Source organism: Rattus norvegicus, chromosome 5, assembly GCF_021556685.1.
Source record: "Rattus norvegicus strain SHRSP/BbbUtx chromosome 5, alternate assembly SHRSP_T2T, whole genome shotgun sequence".
Lineage (NCBI taxonomy): Eukaryota > Metazoa > Chordata > Mammalia > Rodentia > Muridae > Rattus > Rattus norvegicus.
This window is the reverse complement of record NC_141538.1, coordinates 81745362-81765625: the sequence shown is the minus strand read 5'-3', so window position 1 is coordinate 81765625 and position 20264 is coordinate 81745362. Positions and strand designations below refer to the sequence as shown.

The 20264-nt window shown below is 47.9% G+C and overlaps 1 protein-coding gene across 6 annotated transcripts in view; it reads right to left on the bottom strand.

Annotated features, from left to right (window-relative positions):
- Rgs3 (regulator of G-protein signaling 3) overlaps positions 1-20264 on the bottom strand; it is a 139669-nt gene that overhangs the window by 95141 nt on the left and 24264 nt on the right. For all 6 annotated transcript variants that reach the window (XM_087550850.1, XM_087550857.1, XM_087550858.1 and 3 more), the window contains 3 exon segments: positions 4596-4646; positions 1985-2043; positions 982-1076 (listed from right to left, as the gene is read on the bottom strand). In XM_087550850.1, the coding sequence (XP_087406976.1) occupies positions 982-1076; positions 1985-2043; positions 4596-4646 (205 nt within the window).

The window sequence follows — 20264 nt, the reverse complement described above, 5'->3', positions numbered from 1 at the left end:
CAAAGCAGACCACCAGAGCATTAGGAGGGCCCAGTTCTAGGCTAGGCTCACGGAGCAGGCCATGACTACAACAGCTGAGCCGGGATCTATACAACTTGCTAAATATAGTGCCACCGTGTGGGAGAGGAGTCCTCACGTGCACAATAGCATTTATACTACATTGTTGGGGACAAAAAGGAAGCCAGGACACACCGTTATAAAACAGTCCTGTGTTGTAAACACACACAGAGGTACACGCCCACAAAAAGAGAGACCTGACAAGAAATGCAGCAACTCCTAGCTATGTGAGTAGGAGGGCGCAGAGGATTTTCTATTCTCTTCCTTCTGTTCACCCACATTGTCCAAAATTACCTTGTGAAGTGAGGAGAAAAACCAAAATATTATGATTCATTCTCGCTAACAGGAAAAGAGTCCATGCCCTTCCCAGTGGCCCCAGAGTATCCAGAGAGGGACAGAAATAATATAATAACATCAGAAGCTCTCCCTCTGATGGGTGCTGCCCCACGTCCCACTTAAGAGTCCCTAGCTCCCTAGGAAGGAATGATTATTAACTCCATTCTACAAATGAGGAAGCTGGGGCTCAGGGAGGTTAATGAGTTTAAACAAAACAGGGGGATGAACAGGTAATACCGCCCTTCAGCTTGGAAAATTCCTTCTGTTGAAGGTGAGAACTTGGCCGGAGGCAGTGGGAAACTGGCTACGGTGGGGCGGTGGGGCGGAGGGGGGTTGGTAGTGGTGCTGCCAGCCCTAAGCTAGTAACTGTAGTTAGGAGAGACAGCCAAGTGACACGTTATTACTGCAGGCCCCACTGCTGGGCCCCGGCCAGGGATGCAAGGACACCGGGGAAGAGAAAACAAAGGCATCCTTCAGAAGTCGCTGTTTTTCTGCTTAGATCTGTGTCTAGATCTGGCAAACAGAGATCCTTCCAGACAAACCCTCCCTGCCTCTCCTCTCAAGGGCCAAGCCGTTCCTGACTCTTACAAGAAGAAGTGCTCGTGGAAAGCTGGGTCTCTGCAGTCCCGAATGACCTGCGTTGTCTGGCAGCAGAGCTGGCTGTCTTCAGGGATCAAAGAAATCTTGAGTAGAGAAAGTAAAAGCATTAGGTGATCACAGAGACAAAGCCCGAGGCTCTCTCTCGGAGGCTCCGAGCTAAAAGCTTCCCCCGGGGTTCTTTCAGTCTCCATCACAAACAAGGAGCCTGTGGCCAGTGGGATGGATACCAGGGCAGGGAGTCATGGAGGTGGTAGCCAGAAGGCAGCAATGGATAGATCTGCCAGAGGGAAGGTACAACTTTATCACCTCCTCTCTTCCCTAAGCCAAAGGCCTCCTCCCTTCTAAGTCCCCAGGAGCTTCTGGGCACTCTACCCTGCCCCCACACCAAGAGGCCCCAAGGCCATGTTTTCACTACACTACTCTTCCTCCCAGGCCTCAGACATTCAGCCTGCTCCTATGAAGCCATTATCCAGCTCTTGGCAGGAAGAGCTTCTGGATGTAAAGGGAAGAGAATGTCAGGCCTGCACCTGGCATGTTGGCTGCCACATTCTGGGATGTCCCTGACCCTTGGCTTCCTGCGTCTTTACCCCTGTGGTCCTCTGGAGTCACTCCCAGGATCTAGCCCAGAAAGACCTCCCATCCACCCCTCAGAGAAACCCCTCCCAGGCTCCTGTCCAAGCTTGACTGTTCTGCCTTGAGTTTGGCAGGGAAGGAGTTGAGGATGCTGTGTCCACTAGAAAGCTGGTGTTTCTGTCACCAGCATGGTCACTATGTGGGTCACCATGATCACCCTTAAGAGTCTAGCTCTTGACAGAAGCCTTAGGGAACAAGTCAATCAGAAAGCAAGAGTCTAGACCAGCATGGGGGCCTCATAAATGCCCAGAGACCCAGTGAATGGTGGTCACTGCCACAGGCTCCTAACCCACAGGTGCCCCTGGACCTTGAGAGTGTGCCTCAGTACCCCAGCCCTGCTTCAGATCCCGTCACATACCTTCACATAGGGATCACAGATGCCAGGCTTCTTGCTTATCAGGCCTTTGCCTTCTATAACTAAAAAAAACCGGAAAGGTTAGGGTGGGTGAATGGGAAGATATACACATACTTCAGCACGGGCAGGTACTCACTGACAGAAAGACATTTTCTATTTTGTATTCAAACAGAAGGTGTATCTGTGGACAGTAGGACTCCGACCCTTACTTATCCGGGTCTTTGAGATGACATTCTAACTAATGGCTGTCACCCCCTCTCTGCACAGTGTATTGCCACTCTCCCCCACCACCACGTTCTGGCAGCACGCTCACCATGGTATAGAATGGAGTGCATTCCGCTCCCCAAGCCTAATAGGTGGAGCGGAACTTACAAAGGACTCAGTGTAAGCATTAATCACTGAAGTAAAGATGGCCGCCCGGAAGACTCAAAACTACAAGAAATGCGTGAAGAATCACAGAGCAAGGGAAACGGCAGCTCCGTTAGAACCTATGTCTCTTGACTCCCAGTCCAGTGATCTCACTACCTTCCAAGACAACCTTCAGGGATGAGAGCCCAAGGTGCATGGGGCACTGCGAGATACAGTGGGCAGTGTCATGGAATGCTCTCGAGCTCAGAGTCCAGAGGCAGGAAGACCACACGTGAAGCTGGCTGCACCCTTCTCTAACCATGTATGCGAGAGCAAGTAACTCTGGCTTGATCAGACTGAGTGTTCCATTTCCCCCAAGAGCTCATGAAGATACTCACTTCCATGACACTTGTACTTTTAAAATAAAAGAACGTCTCTAAAGTGCCCAGTAGACTGCCTGGCCGATTAAGTAGCAGTTCTGCGAAAATGTTTGCTATATAACGAGAATGAAGGAGGGCTGGGGCGTGGTTTAGTTAGTAGAATGTTTGCCTAGCGTATGTGAGGCCCCGATTTGATACCCGGCACTACCAATAACACAGAAAATAACGACAATAATAATAAAGACCGACAGACAGACAGGAATGGGGTAAGAGCTCACTATAAAGGTAAGAATGGCTCTCTTGCCTGATGTCCACAGCAGTCAGCAATGGGTCTTACAGAAGCCCGGTCTCTTGTTTTCTTTTGTGTTTTGTTTGGTTGGGCCCTGGGGTTTGGCTCACACAGAGTCCCAGCAGTCTGAGGAATGAGGCCTGGGAAGCCAGGCTGGAAGGATGAAGAGCTGAGGCTGGGGACAAGCCAAAGCAAACCACACGGGACAAATGGTGTGGCAGGGGCCAAGATGCATTTTGCAAAAACTGTTTGCACAGCTGGAGAGAGACCCTGGCAGAAACGGAACACCCCTCTTTTGGTCCTTGGGAACTTCACATTGGGGCCCTTACAGCCAGGAGCAAAGGACCCAGGTCCCTGTTGTTCTCTGTCCTGTATCCTAGCTACTGTTCTCTGAGAATGTATTCCTCCCCTCTAGGGTGTGGCTTTCCTGGGCAGGAGCCTGGCCTGGTGACCTCCTGGGTCTTCCTGATTGTCAGTGGATTGTCAGTGGCAGTCAAGTAGACCTGACCACACCCTGACACCTCTCTTATCATCCTGTTGGAGAGATCAAACCTCGAGGTGACACAATAGGGTCAGGCCACGATGAGGATCCAAAACAGGGACAGCCCCTGGAAGAGGGTTGAGGACAAGGGATGACTCCAAGGGAGTCGGGGGTGGGGATGGGGGGCAGGGAGCAAAAGCAGCCTTCCTTCCTGAGGCTCAGTGATGCCCTAGTTAGTCGCCTTCCCAAAGAATACGGCAAGCTGTGGACGGAATGGGGATGGACATTATCTCGAATAGCGAGAGCCAGGGAGCCTATAGGGACAGGTGGGGCTTTCCAAGCCAAGCTCAAGAGTCCAGACGTGGAGGGCCACAACAAAAGCTTGGCAATACTCATGCTGGGAGGAAGTCAAGACCTCCCTGGCAACCCCACTTAGACACGGGCAGTACTTCTCCTTGGTGGCCCCAGTCCTTAGCACAGCGACAATGCTCAACCACTAACTGTGCAGTTTAATGCTTCCCATTTTGTCTTGCTGGACACCTCTACCACGTGGTGGGCACTTTACCAATATGGCTCAGTTAATCCTCGAAACAACCATGAGACTATCACTATCACTATGGCTATCACTAGCAGCAGCACTGTGTGAGGAGGAAACCGCTTGTTCAAGTTCACATGGTAAGCAAAGCGACAGAACCAGGACTCGGATTCTAGTGGCTTGGCTCCAAAAGCTATGACCTTAACCGTAACACTATGCTGCCCATCATTGTGTGAATAAACAAAATAACAAGGAGGGGGGAAAAAAACACAGCAGGGAAGCCAGGAAGGCCTTTCCTTGGCCCCTGCTGTGCCTGGCCCAAGTGAAACTTTGAGATGTCTACCAGCAGCTTCCACCTGCTGAAGATCTGGTAGACAGAACCCCAGCCGTTTCAGAGTGAGGACAACAGAGACGGGGCCTACAGACAGCGGCCCAAGTAAGCACCCACTTTGTGAGTGGGCAAATGGCAGAATGCTATAGGAAAAGACAAGGTGCCATAGTGACACCTTGCCTGTCCAGCTCCGGGCCCACAGGGGACCATCCTCTCCTCTCTTGGTGAGACTGCACATAGCCATACTCACCGTGTAGCAGCAGAACCCGATCCTGGGCACCAATGGACAGCTTCAGCTGACCTGTGGGAACGACAAAAGAAACCCCTTTGAGCAACAGTCGGGGATAGGGAGCTCTTCTGTTCATCCTAAGGTGGGCATAGTCTCTGATTGGAAGGGACCTCCTAAGCCACCTGGTTCTGCCTCCTCTCCCCATCAGGAATGCCATGTGCAGTGGTCCAGCCCAACTGATGCCATCTGGTGATGGGGAGCTCACCCCTGCATGAGGCAGCCCAGACAAGACACTGTCATGCTCTGCCACAAGGACGGCTAGTCGCCATTCCTGGCACTATCCCCTGGAATTTATGTATGAGTAGCCTACAGCCAGATTCCTATCAGAGACAAACTAACCACATATGCACAGGGACTTCGGAAAAACAGGAAACATGGAAATTCCTGAGGCACTGCCTATAAAACCAACCACAGCAGGAATGGGGGATAGTGTGGGCTGGTTCTATATGGCCCAGTGTGAGGGTATTCTTGACAAGTTGTTTGTTTGTTTGTTTTTTAGATTATTTTATGTGTGTACCTGTTTTGTCTGAATATATGTCTCTGCTTCTTGTGCATGCCTGGTGATCAGAAAAAGGCATTTGGTCCCCCAGAACTGCAATTATGGGTGGTTGTGAGACACCATGTGGGTGCTGGGAACTGAACCCAGGTGTCCTGAAAGAACAGCAAGTGCTCTTAACCACCGAATCATCATGACTCCAGACCCCAACAAGTTTTTGAAAGGACACCTGGTGTGTGTGCGTACATGTTAAACACACACACACAAAGACACACACACACACACACAGACACACAAACAGACACACACACAGACACACAAACAGACACACACACAAACACACAACACACACACAAATGCACACACACAGACACATACACAGACACACAAACACACAGACACACACACAGACAGACACATACACAGACACACAAACACACAAACACACACACAGACACACAGACGCAAACAGACACACACAAACACACAGACAGACAGACAGACAGACAGACAGACACACACACACACACACACACACACACACACACACAGAGTTAAAAACCAGAATTGCCTAGAGGAAAGAAGAGAATGGTAAGTGGATGGAATAGTTAGGAATTAATTCCAACTCTTGTTGTTTTAACAGTATGAATGCATCCATGAGCAATAGCACTTTCACAACTAAAAATACCACACCCAGGAGGTAGAGGCAGGAGGATCTCCAATTCCAGGCTAGCCATGCCTACATAGCAAGATCCTGTCAACAAGAAATGACCCAGGGAATGGAGGGAAGGAGGAAACTTAAGAGGGGAAGGGAGAGACGATGATTGTCCTGGGCTGGGAGCAGGTGAGACCTGAGTGGAGTGTTTCTTTGTTTCCAGGTTCTTTTATTTTGATTTAAATAAAAGAAAAATAAATTGAGGCTTCAGGTTAAGATGGAAAAATGGCTCACTGGGTAGAGCACGTATGTACACATATGAGAACTTGAGTTCAGACCCTGAGAACCCACATAAAGCAGTAGTATATTAATAATTCCCTTGCTCCTGTGGGAGCTAAGAGGTGGAGACACATTTCCCAGAAGCCTGGGGGCCAACTCACTATGTGTACACATTGGAAGACAAGTGTCAAGTGTCTTAGGCAAAAAGCCATGACCAAAAGCAATTTGAGGAGGAAAGGGTTTATTTGAATTACATTTCCACATTGTAGTCCATCATTGATGGAAGTCAGGGCAGGAATCTGGAGGCATTAGTGATACAGAAGGGTGCTGCTTACTGGCTTGCTTCCTCCTCACGGCTTGCTCAGCCTGTTTTCTTATAGAACTCAGGACCCCCAGCCCACAGGTAGCCCCACCTACAATGAGCTGGCCCCTTCCCCATCCCCATCAATTACCAATTAGGAAAATGCCTTATAAGTTTGCCTGAAGCCAATCTCATGATAGCATTTTCTCAATCGAGGTTCTCTCCTCTCAAGTAACTACAGCTTGTGTCAAGTCAACATAAATCTAGCCAGCACAATGAGCATCCATGCTTCAAGCCAAGGTTGTCTTCTAACCTCTATACATGTGTATTGGCACATTTGCTCCAACACTTGTGTGTGTGTGTGTGTGTGTGTGTGTGTGTGTGTGTGTGTGTGTGTGTGAGAGAGAGAGAGAGAGAGAGAGAGTAAAAACAAAACAAAAACCCCTCAAGTCATCCTTATAGACAGCCACACCCATCAATTCCCAGTCATATAAAAAAAAAAAAACCTCAGGCAGCCACAGGACTCCCTCCACCCAGGAATAAGAGCTGAGAGGCCAGAAGAGCAGGGCCAGCCACCTACACCTGTTCCACACATGATCCCTGCCTAACAATCCTCTCTCCCTGGTCTGTCACCTCCAGTGAGGAAAGTTCACATCCCGGAATGAGATGTCCTCCTCTTTTGAATAACTATCTGATGCTCCATCTACATGGGCTGCTGGTAACTTTCATTGACCTGACTGGTCCTGCCAACTGTGGGCTGTCTCCTCTAGACCTGATGCCCAGAGTCCCTCAGCCATTCGTCGGGCACAGTGAGACGCCCTGTCACTATCTCAACGGTTTGTCTCTGTGTGTGCCCTCTAAAACTGGGTCAGTTCTGAAGGCTTGGGCTTTGGTTCTGGCTAGAAGGTAAGCGGGTGGCCTTCAGAGAAGAAAAAGGAGAGAGCCCTGTATCCTGAGATTCCTCATGAGGCCTACGGCCACAGGAGTCTGGAATACCTTGGTCCGCTCACTGGTAGAATCATAAGCCAATCCAACTCCAGCCTCCTGCCCATCAGAATTCTTACTATTCTCCTGACCAGGGTGAAGGTCTCAAAATCCAGGAGGCTCATTCTAGTTCCAGATCCAACTGCCCACTTCTCTCCCAGGACCACAATGTCCATGGCTGGGAGGCAGGGCTAATGATGGGGTTATTACACTCCAGGCTGTGATCTGATGATACTGGGCAGTGATGAGGTCCTGGGACGAAAGGCTGCATGGGAACCCATAGGATGATTATCTCAAGGTCCCTGAAATTGCTACTGTCAGGCGCCATGGTGGGCTGGGAGAGGAAGCTTTGAAATAGACATGACCAGCAGTCATGGGTCAGATCTCACCAACCCAGTGACACGTAGGTTTAGTGTGAAAGGTTACTCATTTGTTTCATAAACTAGTGCGGGTATAAAGTCAGGTCTGACCCAAACGTGTTCCGATTTGCAAAGCCCTTGGAACTGCTACACTGTGCAGCAACAAAAACAGTCCTCCTAGAAATGGAGTCATATCCCCATATAGTGGGCAAACATGTGCAAGACAGGGCAGAGCTGAACACAGCTTTCTGTCGGTAGCAGGCTCCCAGCCTGGGAGATTAGACTGAGCCAGGCCAAAGCTGGAGTGGAAGTAGAGAATGTCCTAGGTCAGCGATCTCAACCTTCTTTTTTTTTTTTTTTTTTTTTTTTTTTTGGTTCTTTTTTTTTCCGGAGCTGGGGACCGAACCCAGGGCCTTGCGCTTCCTAGGCAAGCGCTCTACCGCTGAGCCAGATCCCCAGCCCCGGATCTCAACCTTCTTAATGCTATGACCCTTTAATCCAGTTCCTCATGGTGTGGTGATCCCTGACCACAAAATCCCCATAGAATTTTCATTGCCACTTCATAACTAATTTTACTGCTGTTATGAATCATAATGTAAATATTTTTTGAGATAGAGGTTTTTCAAAGGTTGAGAACCACTGTCTACATCAAAGACTGGCCCAGAGTCCTGATAGCTCTACGTGATCTGCCAAGGAGGTTTACTCAAAGACAGCCTGAGGGCCCTTTCCCACGTGGTGGCCAAGACAAAGCCAAGTAGCCAGGCTCCAGGCTCCTGGTCAGGCCCCCTTGGCTCACAGATGAGGATCAGATCAAGAATGGGCCATACCCATCCCCGCTGTCTTCCCTATCAGTTTCCTCTCTGAAATGTCCAATACTCAGGGACCCTGAAGCCATGTTGCCCAAGCTCCTCACTGGTAGCTGTTGTACCTGGCATAGACAGTGACTTGGACCCAGAGTATCCAGGGTACCCCCAGAGCCAGGACTGGAGACCAAAACCCTGTCCAGCTCAGCACACCTTCCAATGCAACAGTCTGCCGGAACTCCCAATCCCCCAGCGGGTCCCCCATCCACCATTATAGGACGATGAGTCACAGCTTTACTCCAGAGGCCAAGAGAAGGGCAACGAGCATCCTAGTGTATGCTTTTAATCCCAGTGTTCAGCAGGCAAAGGCAGGTGGATCTTTCTGAGTTCAAGGCCAGCCTGGTCTACATAGTGAGTTCCAGGACAGATAGAGCTACACAGAGAAACCCTGTCTCAAAACAAAACAACACAACAACAACAACAAAGACGAGAGAGGTCAGCTCCCACCAGTTGTCCTTTGACGGCCACACCCATGCCATGGCACCCACATACCCAGATTCACATGCACACATCATACAAAGCAACAACAACAATACATGAAAATGATTTTAAAAGAAGGAAGCGAAGGACTCCCAGAGAGATGGCGTTTTAGTCTAAAGAAATGAACCCTGGGGGTAGGAGAAGATAGGATAAACGTTGATTCTTCAGCTGATCTGAGGGGAAAAAGAAACAAGCAAGATATTGCCCCACCTTCATGTCTGACCTATGAAATAACCCTGCTTCTCCCTCACACTCAGAGTGTGGCCTGAGAGTGCCAAGCACCTTGGAGTGTTGAGCCTCAGGGTTATGCAGGGGGGAGCGGGAACCTGGAAAGGACAGTTACCGTGGGACTGCAGTTGGACATCTTTTCTATCTGCAAAAGATCCTGGTGATGGCTGCCCAAAGAGTCTGCTGTAAGAATGTACCAGGGACCCAGGGCCCAGAGCCCAGAGCCCAGAGCCAACGCAAGAACTGACAGGTCCCTATAGGTCAGGGATGACGCTAGAAGCGTAAGATTAAAAAGTTTTAAGAGGGCAAAAAAACCCAACTCTGCTAAGCCCGGGACTGAGGTGAACAGGCTTACTGTACACTGCACAAAGCAGCCAAAGTTCTGTCCTGCAGGCGTTACCCAGTGGAGGATCACAGGAAGCCAAATTCTCTCAGGATATACCTCTGAGAGACTGACTTGGAAAACAGCAAGATGCTGGCTGTACTTCACTGCTGGACTCCAGAGTCAGCAGACACATGTCCTCAAGAGAGCCCATGCCGGGCAGTCTGCAGTATGTAAGAAACACATCTCCCAGGTTCCTATGAAGCAGCAGTCATCCTCAACAGTTCCCTGGAAACCAGCCGCTTACCTCGGAACTGTCATGTAGGACTAGAGACGGGGTCAGTGGGTAAAGTAATTCTCACACAAGCATGAGGACCTGAGTTTAGATCACCAGCACTCACGCTGAAGAAGAAGAAGAGGAGGAGGGGGGGGAGGAGGGGGAAGAAGAGGAGGAGGAAGAAGAAGAGGGGGAAGAAAAGGAGGAGGAAGAAGAGGAGGAGGAAGGGGAAGGAGAGGAAGAAGAGGGGAGGAGGGGGAAGAAGAGTAGGAGGAAAAGGGAAGGAGGAGAGGGAGGAGGGGGAGGAGGAAGAAGAGGAGGAGGAAGAAGAGGAAGAGGAAGAGGAAGAAGAGGAGAAGGAGGAAAAGGAGGAGGAAGAAGGCAGCAGAGCTGGGGATTTAACTCAGTAGTAGAGTCTTTACCCAGCAGGTAAAAGGCCCTAGGTCAGTCCTCAGCTTCTAGGGTCAGGAGGGGAGGATTTAGACGGTACATTACAGGTGGGCATGGCTCCATGTAGCTATAACTGTAGTACTGGTGGGGAGGCAGGTGAACCCCTGGAGTTTGCTGGCCAGCCTAGACAAATCACTGTGCTTCAGGTTTGGCGGAAGACCTGAGTCAACAAAGTAACATAATGTGGAAAGCAATGGAGGAAGGTGCCTGATAGGGACTTCTGGTCTCCACATGTACATGCACTCAAATGCATAAATGCACAGGAACAGATAGATACATGCATATTACACACACACACACACACACACACACACACACACACACACACGCACACACACACACACACAGAGAGAGAGAGAGACAGAGAGACAGAGAGACAGAGACAGAGACAGAGAGAGACAGAGACAGAGAGAGACAGAGAGAGGAAGAATGATGTCAGCACATATCAGGGGCTGGGTGTACATAGAGCCAACTATTGGCATTTACAGATTCACCTTCCAGTTGTGAGGACTGTCTATACAAAAAAGGATGGTTGGAAGGAGCCAAGCCAGCTCCTTGCTCCCTGCCTGTCAGTCACCTGATCACTCAGGAGCACTGCATCCTCTGCTTTCTGTCCTCTGATAAATGATGGGCAGGTGTCAAAGCCTGGGAGCTGGGGTTGGGGATTTGGCTCAGTGGTAGAGCGCTTGCCTAGCAAGTGCAAGGCCCTGGGTTCGATCCCCAGCTCTGAAAAAAAGAATAGAAAAAAAAAAGCCTGGGAGCCACACAATTCTTGGTCCTTAACCCTGAAAAACTCCAGTGTCTGCTTGATTGAAGAGAGGAAGAATCTTGAATTCCCTTCAGGTTTTTCCAACTCCCTTCTGACTTGGGGACCGGGGGGTGGGGGGGTGGGGGGGTGCCCATCGGGAGAGCTGAGATACAGACAGAGCCAGACTCCTGAATGGAGATAAGTTCCATTGGTCCACTGCCTTTGCGTGACTCTCTGCTTCCTGTGAAATCTGATGCTCATGTGATGCGCCAAGCTGCTTGTCTTTCCAAAACTCAGTTCTTGCCAAAGAAGTCCTGTCAGCCTGCTCAGCACAAACTCAAAAGCTCACTGTCAGGCCTCCCGATGAGGTCAGTGACTGTGGGTCATTCGGGAGGATTCTCAGCTCTTCCTGGGAAGCTGGTGAATTACAATCTCTGATCTAACACCCTCAACATCCAACCTTGGCTGACAAAGCAAAGCCATCCATCCTGCGGGGCTCAGATCCAACACCCCAGGGACCACAACAAGACACCTCGGAGTCAGAGCCACAGGGAGCAGGCAATGCTGGCTGCATGTTCACAGGATACTCAGAACTTCACCAAATGCTTCTAATCGATTGTATTCCTCATGGTAACGCCATAGAATAGTTACTATGTTGAATCCTCACTAACAGGCAAGTTCAGTGAAGGCTAAAAGTTGAACATCCGGGCTACATGATCAGTAAGTTTACTTGGGGGACATCAGACCCAGGGCCTCCACCGTGGTTGGCTCAACATTTGTCTACAAGGTTTTTGATGCTTCCTCCTGTCAAGAAGTGGGAACGAGAATTGGAGCGATGACTGGGTGATTAACAGCATGTACCGGTCTTAGCCGCGTCAGCCAGCTCACAACAGCAAGCAACTCTAAGCCACCTTCTTCTGGCTTCTACAGGCACCTGCTCTTACACACGCGAGCCCACACACATACACGCGTAGGTTTATAAAAGCAGAGGTCAGTTCTTCCTTTCCACTGTAGAGTGAGTGGACTCAGTAACTTCTAAGTGAATGTGGTAGAAGTGACAAGGGGTGACTTGGAGGAATAGGATATAATAGGCAGTTTTTTTTCTTTTGTCCTTTTTTTTTTTTTTTTAACAGCCAGGTTGGTTCTTCGTGGAATTGTGTGGCCAAGCTCTACGTGTTACACACCATGCTGCAACAAGCTTCATGGAATTGGCACTACTACCTAATTAAAAAGCATTTTCCCCCTCCTGGAAGAAACTTCAAACTCATTAGCAATCGCTCTCAATTTCCTTCTTCCCCCAGGCCCTGTCCAGCAATTATCCTCTGTGCTTCGGTGGGTTTGCCTGTCGTAATGGTTCATAGACGGAAGCTCTGACAACATGTGTGCCTTTATGATCAGTGTCTTTGTCCTTGCCGTATGTTTCCAAGATTTATATGTGTTGTAATATGCATCCTTCGGTCTTTTTATGGCCCAGTAATATTCCACTCTATGGACATACTGTTTTCTTCATCCTTTCACTTTGGATAAGTATTTGGGTTGCTCCTTTTTGAGGTTACTAAAAGTATTGCTACTGTGAGCATTCACGTACCAGCTGTTTTGTGCCCAACATATAAGGTCCCCACACGGATTTGAGAGCATGCTTCATTCCTCTTACATATATAACTAGTATAGGAATCGTTAAGTCAAATATTAACTGAGTCTTAGCTTTTTAAAAAGAACTGCCCGAGTCTCTTCCCAAGCGGCAGTGCCGTTTACATCCTACTAACCACGCACGGTATTCAAATTTCTCCTCATTGTCTCCGCATTTATAATTTATCTCCTTAGTCACAGCCCGATACGCCACGTTGTGGGGATTTGTTTGCTCCTTGTTTTATTTTGTTTGCTTGCTTTGACTCGTTTGGCTTTAGGGTTTGAGGAATTTATTCCCAGATAATGAATAATTTATTTATTAACTGGTGCCAGAGATCAAATGCTGGGACACTCACACACATGCTATGCTTTGACGCCAAGCTACAGCCAAGCCCCCTTTTACCTTTTATTTGGGAACAAAGTCTCACTGAATTGCGCTTGCTAGGTATGAATTCATTCCGTCGCAGTTCAGATGGGTCTGGAGCCTGCTGTCCTCCTGACTTAGCCTCCTAGGTAGCTAGACTGTACCAGCAGGTCCAGCTCTCGCTGCGTTTCCGTTGGCACTTCTCCAACAGCTAACATTACTGGGCTCTTTTTCTAGTGCTATTCACTGTTAGTATATTATCTTTGGGGAAATGCTTGTTCAATGAATCATTTATTCATCTAGAATATACAAAGAACTGCAAAAATTAAATAGAAAAAAAAAACCCCTGCTAATCAATAAAACCTGCTAATGGAATAAAACTGAGAGTTTCCAAAAAAAAAAAAAAAAAAACCACAAATGGCCCATAAATATTTTGAAAGTGTTCAACAACCCTAGCCATCAGAGAAATGCAAATTAAAATTCCTTTGAGATTCCACTTCACCCTAGACACAATGACTGTCAAGAAAACAAAGGGCCAGCCTTGAACTAGGCCATTTCTAAGGCTCACAGAACATTGCGGAAGAGAGGGTGGAGAGAAAACAAGAGCCGGAAGCCAGGGAGGAGTTCTGTGAGACGCCACCTTCTGGGTAATACAAGGTCACTGTGATCCTGAACTCACAGTAGCTGTGGATGCTGGCCCCAGATCTACACAGTCTGGGCCCACAACAGGCAGGCATGAAAGGAAGAGGGGTTCAGGGGACCCTTCATTGAAGAACCACTGGCTACTGATAGATTCTAGGATATGGGAAGTTGTTGCCTTAGGCTGTGCCCATTGGTGACCCTACCAGGCTACAGTGGACAGTTCCAATCCAATGGTCACACGGGTGGCCCTGGTTAAACAAGATGAGTCCCAAACCAGAAGTTCTGAGCCTGGGGGGAAGGACAGGGATGGTAGAGATGGACTGATAGGGTGGGAGGAAGAGTTAAAAAGGCTGGAAGAGAGAGTAGTGAGAATGCTTTATACACGTGTATGCATGAAGCTAGCCTAAGAGGAAGACGACAGTACAGCCAAACGAGAGCAGAGGTGTGAGGAAAGGGCGGCCTTTGTTTGTGGTGGTAGGGTGTAGGGTAGTACATCGGTTATGGAAACCAGCATGGAGGCTTCTCACAAAGTTCAGATTAGACCTACCAGTGACCAGTACCTCCTAGGCATCCACTCAAAGGCCCCCCCTACGTCCTACAGGGGACACACTCGCAGAGCTGCTTGTATTGTGCTGCACAATAGCAAGGAAACCAGCCTAGATGTCCACCAGGAGGGGAGGAGATAATGAAAACATGGCACATGTGCACAGTACAACTGTGCTCAGCCAGAAAGAAAAATGAAATTACGAAAATTGCCAGACAATGTGCGGATCAGAAAGGCGTTCCACAGGGTGCTTGCAACTAAGACTCAGAAAGGCTGGCTCCTTCTCACACACGGCTGGCTTTCAGCACTCGTGTGTGTGTGTGTGTGTGTGTGTGTGTGTGTGTGTGTGTGCACGTACGTGCACGCGTGCATGTGTGTATGTGTGCATGTGCTCAAGCTTGAGTGTGTATGCACTTGTGTGTATGTGCATGTTTTAAGAACTGAAAAAAACACAGTATTAAGAAATACTACTATGTCAAAGAATTTAAGACTTATTTATTTTGAGGTCTTTGTGGGTGTGTATGTGAGCGTGCACACTCATGTATGTGCGTGTGCAAATATATATGTGAGCATGTATGTGGATATAGGCCGTGCCACTAGAACAAGAACCATAAGAAATGGCAAGAAGAGGGTGGGGCAGGTCATGGATCCACGTGACTAGGGATGGAGGGATGCAGCCGTAAGAGGGGAAGAGAGGGCTGGAGAATCAACAAAGTAAAATTATGTTAAAAGTGTCATAAGGAAACCTAACACTTTACTCGTGATTTTAAAAATAAAAACATCTTAGAAAAAAACATACACATAAGTAAGTAAATAATAAGTAATAAATATGCCTACCAGACGGCCACCAGCATGGCTCCATGGGTAAAAGTGCTCGTCAAGTGAGACTGGCAATCTGAGTTTGATCCCCAGAACCCACAGAGAAAGGGAGAGCCAGCTCCTGAAAATCATCCTCTGCCGCCTACACGCGTACTGCAGCATACACAGTCTTTCCCCCCTCTCTCTGTCTCTGTTTCTCTCTGTGTCTCTCTGTCTCTCTCTCCATACATGCACATACACAATAATAACATTAAAAATTAATTTTTTTCAAACTCCCAGAAAATCCCATGTCTGTCTTAAATTGACTCCCCATCCTTTTCTGGGGTTCTTGCCCACTCTCACACTTGTGTGGTTCACTCAGGAGGAAGGGAGCTGCCTGTGGCCTGTGCAAACTCAAGCAGCCCCACGAAGAGGAAAGTGAGGAAAGACAGACGCCTCCGGACAATGGGAGGCCTCCCACCAAGAATCACGTGACAAGCCCTCCCAGCCCTGTCATACCTTCAGATAACCAAGTCCCTGGCTAACATCTTGGCTTCCCGCCCTGTGAGAAACCCTGAGAAAAACCATTTCTCTCAGCTACTTCCAAACTCCTGACTCAAGAAGTTGTTCAGTTTAGCTAATAAACACTGGGATAAATTGTCTCCACAATTAGAGCAATTAAGTCTGATCTCAATTCTGAGGCCATTTTTCAGTTTTAAGAACTGAAAGAAAAAAAAACAGTGTTAAGAAATAGTACTATATCAAAGAATGTAAGACTTTTTTATTTTGAGCTCTTTGATTTTCTTGTTTGTTTGGTTTTTTTTATTCACAGTCCACCCCTCCTCCCAGTCCCCCTCTCACTCAGCCCTCCCTTCTTCCCCCTCCTTTTCCCAAGAGCCTGAGGAGATGGCTCTGCAGATAGAACACTGAGTAGTCACCCCAGGATGAGACCCAGAGTTCAGATTCCCAGAGCCCACATAAAAAGCCAGGCAGGCATGGCTGCCGCCTGTAATTTCAGCACTTGGGAAGCAGAGACAGAATTTCCCCTGGCAAGGGAAGCTAGCTAGACAAGCCAAACTCTGAGCATTCGGGTCAGCAAAAGACCTTGCCTCAGTTAAGTAGAGAGCAACTGAAGAAGGCAACCAATGTCAGGTTTGAGCCTACACACACACACACACACACACACACACACACACACACACACACACACACACACAGACTCGTGTGCAAAAGAAAGTTGATCAATTGTAACTATTTCTGCTTAAACTCTAGCGTTCAGAACTATTCACATTAACCCAGGACAACTTTTTCTCCTCATAGCAAATGGTTTCCCACCATACTCATGTGTATTCACTGCTACTGCATGTAGAAAATTCATGTTATTTTGCCTTTTCTGATTTTTTTCCCTTTTAGCTTAGTATAATTTTTTTCTTTTCTTTTCTTTTTTGTTTTTTCTTTTGAGACAGGGTTTCTCTGTGTAGTTCTGGCTGTCCTGGAACTTACTACTTTGTAGACCAACCTGGTCTCAAACTCAAAGATCTACCTGCCTCTCCTCCTCCCAAGTGCTGGGATTAAAGGTGTGCAATACCACACCCAGATTATAATTAATTTTAAAATCATATATAAAAGTCATATAGTTTTAGTCAATGTCTACTTTATAGCATTCTATAAACTACTCAGTAACCTTATCTGTTTCACACAACTTTCTTTTTAATTTGTTTATTTTTAAGTGCATTGGTATCCTGCCTGCATGTCTGGTCAGGGTGCCAGGTCCTCTGGATCTGGAGTTACAGACAGTTGTGAGCTGCCATGTGGGTGCTGGGAATTGAACTTGGGTCCTCTGGAAGGACAGTCTGTGTTCTTAACCACTGAGCCATCTCTGCAGCCTCAACACTGCAACTCTTGTCTGTAGATACTCTGTAACAATGGTTATCTCTGATACACATTCTTACAACTTTACACCACAGCACACAATGGAATTCATGATTTATTTTTTTTTATTAAGTTTACATCCGTGGTGCTTTTTAAAGGGATCAGAGAACACTTTCCAGAAGAACAAATTTAGTGCAAAAAGCACAAGACAGGAAGCCTGGAGCCATGAACAAAGGGTGGGCTTTGGAGACCATAAGACCCGGAGTAACTGGGCTCCCCCAGTCTACAGTGGGAATTCTCAGAGTAACGCACTTCCAATTCACATGAAGTACCCAGTACACAACAACACTCTCACGGGCATGACAAGGGAGGGAGGGAGAAGAAAAGAGATGTATAGAAAACATCTTGAGGGAGAGGCTTAGAGATGTGGCTCAGTAACAGCTTACTGCTCTTTCAGAGGACCCAGGTTCAATTCCCAGCACCCAGTCAGGCAGCTTACAACTTCATGTAACTAATTCCAAGGGATCCCACACCCTCTTCTGGCTTCCACAACTACATACATACACATGGTATGCATAAACTCATGCAAGTACACACACACACATACATAAAAATAAATAAATAACATTTTTTTTAATCTCTGGGGCCAGAAAGATAGCTCAGTGGGTAAGGCATTTGCTACCAAGACTGAGTCTGACATGGGAGACCCACATGGTAGAAGGAAAGAACTGATTCTCACAAGTTCTCCTCTGATACCAGATGTATAACACACACACACACACACACACACACACACACACACACACACACACACACATTCAAATAAATGTGAAGATTTTTAATATGTCAGAAAAATGAGGAAAAAAAATCTCTCAAGGACTTCAGTTTGGGGCATGACAGATTCACCAAGGGTCTTGCTAAAGTAATCTAGAAAAGCCAGGCAAAAATATTTAAAAGGATGCTTGTGGAGCTGAAATGAGATATGCAGGGTGAGATGTGTTGTGGCAAATGCCCGTCTGCGGAAGCCTGGTGTTTTCCCAGACTGATTTTCTCCCAGGGTGTCTATGAACTCTGGTGATGAGGAGACCAAAATTCAGGGGATCAAAGGTGAGGTTATTTCCAACTGTTTGCACTGAGACCCTAAAAGGCTGCTCCTTTGGAACAGGGTGAACCATAACCAGACACAGATCCTCACAGAATGACGGCTCAGTTTCAAATAGTCTCAGTCCCCAACACTGACTCAAGGTGATTCTGAGAGCCAGGCACTCAGCATGCACCTGCCATAAGTACATGCTTAGCCTGGGTGTGCAGAAGGTGGAGCCTGGGCTGTGTAGAAGGTGACCCTGGGCTGTGTAGAAGGTGACCCTGGGCTGTGTAGAAGGTGACCCTGGGCTGTGTAGAAGGTGGCAGCCAACTTAGGCACTATAGTGAGACGCTGTCTATAAAATGGAAGTCTGGGCTGCTAGTCACTCTGGCACCTGACCAGCAAGAGACATTTTTGTAAGCTCTGGACAAGGAGAAACGAAAACACCTCCATGCCTGCCTTTTGTGGTGGACTCTGAGCACCTGAGGAACAAAGACCCAGCATGGAAAGACAAAGAATAGAAAAAGACAGGCCAGGCACAGGCTAGACCTGGGGAGCTACATCAATGCCAGGAAATGCGGACTGTCTGTATCTCTACTGGAAATAAAGAGAAGGCTTGTACAGCTGAAGACTTCAATATAAAAGTTTCTACTCTGAGGGTTGGGGATTTGGCTCAGTGGTAGAGCGCTTGCCTAGCAAGCGCAAGGCCCTGGGTTCGGTCCTCAGCTCCGAAAAAAAGAATAGGAAAAAAAAAGTTTCTACTCTGCAGAAAGAGGAGGATTATAAATCCATATATTCTTTCTCTTTTTTAAAGAATTTATGTATATGAGTATACTGTATGTCTTCAGACACACCAGAAGAGGGCATCAGATCCCATTACAGATGGTTGTGAGCCACCATGTGTTGCTGGGCTTTGAACTCAGGACCTCTGGGAGAGCAGTCAGTGCTCTTAACCGCTGGGCCATCTCTCCAGTCCCAAATCCATATAGTCTTAACTTCAAAATATATAAAGGAAAGGCCCACGGTGACGATGGCAAGAGGCTGACAAGTTTATATCTACAGTAGGAATCGACATCCTTCTCTTGGTAACTGATGGAGTAAGCAGGTAGAGTCAATAACAAAGATGGAGACCACTGGAACAACAGGACGAGCAAGCCTGACAGAGCTGACACATTGGGAGAAAGCTGCCCCTGCCGACTGCAAGGGTCTCTTCAGGGGCATGCAGGGCTCCTGTGATAACATGATGCCCCATGAGTGAGCAAGCAAATGCAAAGAATCACAAAGAACTAAAGGATGCAGGGGAGGAAGGATGCAGGGGAGGAAGGATGCAGGGAATGGTCTCTGACCAAACCATGAAATACACAATTAAAACATTACCAAAGCTGGGCTCAGTGGCACCTGTCTGTATCCCCAGTATTCAGGAGGCAGAGGCAGGAGGATTGTCAATTTGAGGCCTGCCTAAGATATATAATGTAGTAACAGCTTATTTTAATTACAAATATGTGTTGGCCATGTGTGAGGACCAAAGTTTAGGTCCCTGGCACCCATGTGAAAACCAGGTGCTTTTGTGAGCTATGATGTGTGTGTGTGTGTGTGTGTGTGTGTGTGTGTGTGTGTGTTTGCACGCGCACGCGTCCATACAGGTATTTTATATAAATATGGGTCTGCTTTTATGCACGTGTGCCATACACCACAGTAAGAAAGGCTGGGAAAGGATACACAGGGAAGAACTGAAAAAGAGCAAGGAACTAGCAGCAGACAGCAGCACTGAGGGATTTCTCAATCCTATCAAGCAGATGGGCTCCAAATGACGGGAAAACAAACCAGCGCTGAAGCGGAGCACTCTGCCCAGCGAATTGTGAGCTCTGGAGAAAAGGATGGGTTTCCCGAGCCAAGTCTAATGAGTCTCCCAGTTCAGGGCAACAGGGCTGGAAACAAGGGCTGAGAAAGTTGGCAGGGTCACGTCAAAGACCTCCAGTTTGGAGCCCGACCTTGTTCTGTCCAACATAGGCAGCAGCTGGTGGGCATCTGTCCCCGAGCTTCATTCCCAGTACAGAACCTCTCTGTGGTTTCAAAGAGAGGCGGTGGAGGGGGAAAGCAGGGCACTAGTTAATACCGCTACCACAACAAACATGGAAAGAACGGGCCAGCAAATGTGTGCCGTCCCTCGCAGTCCTCTCTATCCTCAGAAGCACACTTCCCCCTGATGAGGCCTGCCTCTTGACGGAGCCAAGAGCCAACCTCGGGACCGTTCC